The 6,367-nt window shown below is 60.2% G+C and overlaps 1 protein-coding gene across 1 annotated transcript in view; it reads left to right on the forward strand.

Annotated features, from left to right (window-relative positions):
- The window catches only part of nf1a (neurofibromin 1a), a 276,274-nt gene that overhangs the window by 57,193 nt on the left and 212,714 nt on the right, over window positions 1-6,367 (forward strand). Inside the window, exon 5 of the mRNA XM_068008408.1 lies at window positions 5,924-6,030. Within this exon, the coding sequence (XP_067864509.1) occupies window positions 5,924-6,030 (107 nt within the window). The remainder of the gene's footprint in view (window positions 1-5,923; window positions 6,031-6,367) is intronic.

Genomic DNA, 6,367 nt, shown 5'->3' on the forward strand with positions numbered 1-6,367 from the left:
CCTCCTACCCCCCCCCCCCACTCCGCTCGCTCTCTTTCCTCCTCCTACCCCCCCCACTCCGCTCGCTCTCTTTCCTCCTCCCCCCCCCCCCCCCCTCCCGCTCGCTCTCTTCCCTCCTCCTTCCCCCCCCCAACTCCGCTCGCTCTCTTTCCTCCTCCTCCTCACTCCTCCTCCTCCTCCTCCCCCCCCCCACTCCGCTCGCCTCTCTTTCCTCCTCCTCTCCTCCCCCCCCCCCCCCCCCACTCCGCTCGCTCTCTTTCCTCCTCCTTTCCCCCCCCCAACTCCGCTCGCTCTCTTCCTCCTCCTCCTCCTCCTCCTCCCCCCCCCCCCCCCCCCCCCCACTCCGCTCGCTCTCTTTCCTCCTCCTTTCCCCCCCCCCCCAACTCCGCTCGCTCTCTTTCCTCCTCCTCCTCCTCCTCCTCCTCCTCCTCCTCCTCCCCCCCCCACTCCGCTCGCTCTCTTTCCTCCTCCTTCCCCCCCCCCCCAACTCCGCTCGCTCTCTTTCCTCCTCCTCCTCCTCCTCCTCCTCCTCCTCCTCCCCCCCCCCCCCCCCCCCCCCCACTCCGCTCGCTCTCTTTCTTCCTCCTCCTCCCCCCCCCCCCCCCCCACTCCGCTCGCTCTCTTTCCTCCTCCTTCCCCACCCCCCAACTCCGCTCGCTCTCTCTCCACCTCCTCCTCCTCCTCCTCCCCCCCCCCCCCCCCCCACTCCGCTCGCTCTCTTTCCTCCTCCTCCTCCTCCTCCTCCCCCCCCCCCCCCACTCCGCTCGCTCTCTTTCCTCCTCCTCCTCCTCCTCCTCCCCCCACCCCCCCCCCACTCCGCTCGCTCTCTTTCCTCCTCCTCCTCTCCTCCCCCCCCCCCCCCCCCACTCCGCTCGCTCTCTTTCCTCCTCCTCCCCCCCCCCCCCCCACTCCGCTCGCTCTCTTTCCTCCTCCTCCTCCCCCTCCCCCCCCACTCCGCTCGCTCTCTTTCCTCCTCCTCCTCCCCCCCCCACTCCGCTCGATCTCTTTCCTCCTCCACCTCCTCCCCCCCCCCCCACCTCCGCTCGCTTCTCTTTCCTCCTCCACCTCCTCCCCTCCCCCCCCCCCCCCCCCCCCAATCCGCTCGCTCTCTTTCCTCCTCCTCCCCCCCACCACTTCCGCTCGCTCTCTTTCCTCCTCCTCCTCCCCCCCCCCCACTCCGCTCGATCTCTTTCCTCCTCCACCTCCTCCCCCCCCCCCACTCCGCTCGCTCTCTTTCCTCCTCCACCTCCTCCCCTCCCCCCCCCCCCCCCCCCCAATCCGCTCGCTCTCTTTCCTCCTCCTCCCCCCCACCACTCCGCTCGCTTTTCTTCCCTTCTCCCCCTTCCTCCCGCCCCCCCCACCACTCCGCTCGCTCTCTTTCCTCCTCCTCCCCCCACCACTCCGCTCGCTTTCTTCCCTTCTCCCCTTCCTCCCGCCCCCCCCACTCCGCTCGCTCTCTTTCCTCCTCCCCCCCCCCCCCCCCACTCCGCTCGCTCTCTTTCCCCCCCCCCCCCCCCCCCCCCCCCCCCGCTCGCTCTCTTTCCTCCTCCCTCCCCCCCCCCCCCCCCCCCGCTCGCTCTCTTTCCTTTTCCTCCTCCTCCTCCTCCCCCCCCCCACTCCGCTCGCTCTCCTCCTCCTTCCCCCCCCCCACTCCGCTCGCTCTCTTTCCTCCTCCTCCTCCTCCCCCCCCCCCCCCACTCCGCTCGCTCTCTTTCCTCCTCCACCTCCTTCCCCCCCCCCCCCCCCCCCACTCCGCTCGCTCTCTTTCCTCCTCCTCCCCCCCCCCCCCCCACTCCGCTCGCTCTCTTTCCTCCTCCTCCCCCCCCCCCCCACTCCGCTCGCTCTCTTTCCTCCTCCTCCCCCCCCCCCCCCACTCCGCTCGCTCTCTTTCCTCCTCCTCCCCCCCCCCCCCACTCCGCTCGCTCTCTTTCCTCCTCCTCCCCCCCCCCCCCACTCCGCTCGCTCTCTTTCCTCCTCTCCCCCCCCCCCCCCACTCCGCTCGCTCTCTTTCCTCCTCCTCCTCTCTCACCCCCCCCCACCCCCCCACTCCGCTCGCTCTCTTTCCTCCTCCTCCTCTCTCACCCCCCCCCACCCCCCCACTCCGCTCGCTCTCTTTCCTCCTCCTCCCCCCCCCCACTCCGCTCGCTCTCTTTCCTCCTCCTCCTCCCCCCACCACTCCGCTCGCTTTCTTCCCTTCTCCCCCTTCCTCCCCCCCCCCCCACTCCGCTCGCTCTCTTTCCTCCTCCTCCTCCCCCCACACCACTCCGCTCGCTTTCTTCCCTTCTCCCCCTTCCTCCCCCCCCCCCACTCCGCTCGCTCTCTTTCCTCCTCCTACCCCCCCCACTCCGCTCGCTCTCTTTCCTCCTCCTACCCCCCCCCACTCCGCTCGCTCTCTTTCCACCTCCTACCCCCCCCACTCCGCTCGCCCTCTTTCCTCCTCCTCCTCTCTTCCCCCCCCCCCCCCCCCCAGCTCCGCTCGCTCTCCTTCCTCCTCCCCCCCCCCACTCCGCTCGCTCTCTTTCCTCATCCTCCTCCTCCTCTCCCCCCACCACTCCGCTCGCTTACTTCCCTTCTCCCCCTTCCTCCCCCCCCCACTCCGCTCGCTCTCTCTCCTCCTCCTCCTCCCTCTCCGCTCGGCTCGCTCTCTCTCCTCCTCCTCCTCCCGCTCGGCTCGCTCTCTCTCCTCCTCCTCCTCCCGCTCGGCTCGCTCTCTCTCCTCCTCCTCCTCCCGCTCGGCTCGCTCTCTCTCCTCCTCCTCCTCCCGCTCGGCTCGCTCTCTCTCCTCCTCCTCCTCCCGCTCGGCTCGCTCTCTCTCTCCTCCTCCTCCCGCTCGGCTCGCTCTCTCTCCTCCTCCTCCTCCCGCTCGGCTCGCTCTCTCTCCTCCTCCTCCTCCCGCTCGGCTCGCTCTCTCTCCTCCTCCTCCTCCCGCTCTCTTTCCTCCTCCTCCTCCCGCTCTCTTTCCTCCTCCTCCTCCCGCTCTCTTTCCTCCTCCTCCTCCCGCTCTCTTTCCTCCTCCTCCTCCTCTCGCTCTCTTTCCTCCTCCTCCTCCTCCTCTCGCTCTCTTTCCTCCTCCTCCTCCTCCTCTCGCTCTCTTTCCTCCTCCTCCTCCTCTCGCTCTCTTTCCTCCTCCTCCTCCTCTCGCTCTCTTTCCTCCTCCTCCTCCTCTCGCTCTCTTTCCTCCTCCTCCTCCTCTCGCTCTCTTTCCTCCTCCTCCTCCTCCTCCTCTCGCTCTCTTTCCTCCTCCTCCTCCTCCTCCTCTCGCTCTCTTTCCTCCTCCTCCTCCTCCTCCTCTCGCTCTCTTTCCTCCTCCTCCTCCTCCTCCTCTCGCTCTCTTTCCTCCTCCTCCTCCTCCTCTCGCTCTCTTTCCTCCTCCTCCTCCTCCTCTCGCTCTCTTTCCTCCTCCTCCTCCTCCTCTCGCTCTCTTTCCTCCTCCTCCTCCTCTCGCTCTCTTTCCTCCTCCTCCTCCTCTCGCTCTCTTTCCTCCTCCTCCTCCTCTCGCTCTCTTTCCTCCTCCTCCTCCTCTCGCTCTCTTTCCCCTCCTCCTCCTCCTCTCGCTCTCTTCCTCTCCTCCTCCTCCTCTCGCTCTCTTCCTCCTCCTCCTCCTCCTCTCGCTCTCTTTCCTCCTCCTCCTCCTCTCGCTCTCTTTCCTCCTCCTCCTCCTCCTCTCGCTCTCTTTCCTCCTCCTCCTCCTCCTCCTCTCGCTCTCTTTCCTCCTCCTCCTCCTCCTCTCGCTCTCTTTCCTCCTCCTCCTCTCGCTCTCTTTCCTCCTCCTCCTCCTCTCGCTCTCTTTCCTCCTCCTCCTCCTCCTCTCGCTCTCTTTCCTCCTCCTCCTCCTCCTCTCGCTCTCTTTCCTCCTCCTCCTTCTCTCGCTCTCTTTCCTCCTCCTCCTCCTCCTCTCGCTCTCATTTCCTCCTCCTCCTCCTCCTCTCGCTCTCTTTCCTCCTCCTCCTCCTCCTCCTCTCGCTCTCTTTCCTCCTCCTCCTCCTCCTCTCGCTCTCTTTCCTCCTCCTCCTCCTCCTCTCGCTCTCTTTCCTCCTCCTCCTCCCTCCTCTCGCTCTCTTTCCTCCTCCTCCTCCTCCTCTCGCTCTCTTTCCTCCTCCTCCTCCTCCTCTCGCTCTCTTTCCTCCTCCTCCTCCTCCTCTCGCTCTCTTTCCTTCTCCTCCTCTCGCTCTCTTTCCTCCTCCTCCTCCTCTCGCTCTCTTTCCTCCTCCTCCTCCTCTCGCTCTCTTTCTCCTCCTCCTCCTCCTCATCGCTCTCTTTCCTCCTCCTCCTCCTCTCGCTCTCTTTCCTCCTCCTCCTCCTCCTCTCTCGCTCTCTTTCCTCCTCCTCCTTCTCTCGCTCTCTTTCCTCCTCCTCCTCCTCGCTCTCTTTCCTCCTCCTCCTCCTCCTCTCGCTCTCTTTCCTCCTCCTCCTCCTCCTCTCGCTCTCTTTCCTCCTCCTCCTCTCGCTCTCTTTCCTCCTCCTCCTCCTCCTCTCGCTCTCTTTCCTCCTCCTCCTCCTCCTCTCGCTCTCTTTCCTCCTCCTCCTCCTCCTCTCGCTCTCTTTCCTCCTCCTCCTCCTCCTCCTCTCGCTCTCCCTCCTCCTCCTCCTCCTCCTCCTCCTCTCGCTCTCCCTCCTCCTCCTCCTCCTCCTCCTCTCGCTCTCCCTCCCTCGCTCCCCCCCTCCGCCTCCTCTCGCTCTCCCTCCCTCGCTCCCCCCTCCGCCCCCCACTCCCCCCCTCCGCCCCCCCCCCCCCCTCATCTGTATGAGGGGGTTCTGCAGGTCTCTGTGGGTAAAAACACCATCTACTGTGTAGCTATTGGGCCAGTGAGTTTATTCTGAGCTTTTTTTTGAGAAGGTAAATTAAACCTAGAGGTGACTAGCCTTTATTCTCTCCACTGGCTATTTGATATGCTGCTTAATTCTCTGTTCACCACTGCTTTAAGGATGGGCAAACACAGCCTTTTCCTGTTAATTATTTGTAAATGATGACTCGCTGTTCCTTTGGTAAAACTTAGTCACAATAATGATTTCTGAACAGAAAGCAGCTGAGAAATTTGCAATAATTAAATGGAGAGATGATAGAAATATGATCCAAAGGAATAGGGACCAATATCAATGGATAATGTTTACAAATGTCGTGGAGTTTTGAGGTGTCCCACAGCACCTCCAGTATTGTCCTGGCTGTGATTGGTATTTTACCATCTGATGGAAGACAGCGTACAAATGTCATCCAGGACTTGTATCTCAGCCCAGTTCTTCCATTCTCAGGAGCAGTGAACCATCTTGCTTTGCCATTGCCCCTTATCACAGGAAATGCACTGAATAGCTTTGAATCACAAAATGTTGCTGCAGATGGTATGTTGACTTGGATCAAGGTGATGCGTACAACTTAAAAGCTGAAACCATTCTGAGTCAATCCTGTTGCACAGTCAGTGGCATGATTCAACATCCAGTGCTGCAGAGAGGCATACAATTACAAAATCTTACCCAACCCAGTAAAGACACTATTTTCGATTGAGATTGTAAGCACTTCAAAGACTTGAGTAAGCAGAATAGGCTCTGGGGCCCTATTAGGTAGCCCTTGCTGTTGCAGGTTTCCAAATTTGATGGAAAAACATCTGTAGAGTTGTGAACATAAAATAAGTATTTGCAGCCAGTTCCAGTGTCTATGTTCAGTGTGCAGTATTTGTCACTATCTATGAGCCCCCTTTGGATTTTTAGGAATAAAATTGCAGTATCACCGGTGCCCTTTCTCAAAACATACTCCTTAGTAGTCAATTATTGTACGACTAATGATCTTCAATAGAAGTTGCATGTGTATCATGGTCAATGTTTAGCCGCTATGTTTGAGCAAACCTGGGTTTGCTGGTGATTAGCTTCATAATTGTTCACACCTCCGATTTGCTCATTGACGACATTCTGTATTGCCATTTGTTTGTAGGTTACAAGAGCTGGCTATGTGCTCTGAAGACAGCACAGACGTTAATGACATTGAATTGATACAGCACATTAATGTGGATTGTGCAAGACTCAAGCGATTGCTGCAAGGTAAAATGAATTTAGGTGCCTTTTACTCTTTTTTTTGTTTAATATATTTGTACTTTCAAAAACCAAACTTCCTCTCCTGCTCTTCTCTCCTCCCTCAATGTTTTTCAATTTTCAAAATGACTCCTCGAGGTTTCTGTCCATGTAGGTATTGAGTTGGAGCTAAGAGTGGTGAGATAGCCTGAGGTAACTTGTTTATCAACATCCTGTGGACAGGCATTGTTAATCAGTTTAGCACCTCCTACAGACAACTCAGCTGCGCATGGAAAGGCTGTGGGTGGAGGAAGTCTTTTGGCACTTTGTCATTCTCCCAGCACAAGATATTTAGTATCAATCAGTA

The sequence above is a fragment of the Heptranchias perlo genome, chromosome 28 (genome assembly GCF_035084215.1).
Source record: "Heptranchias perlo isolate sHepPer1 chromosome 28, sHepPer1.hap1, whole genome shotgun sequence".
NCBI lineage: Eukaryota > Metazoa > Chordata > Chondrichthyes > Hexanchiformes > Hexanchidae > Heptranchias > Heptranchias perlo.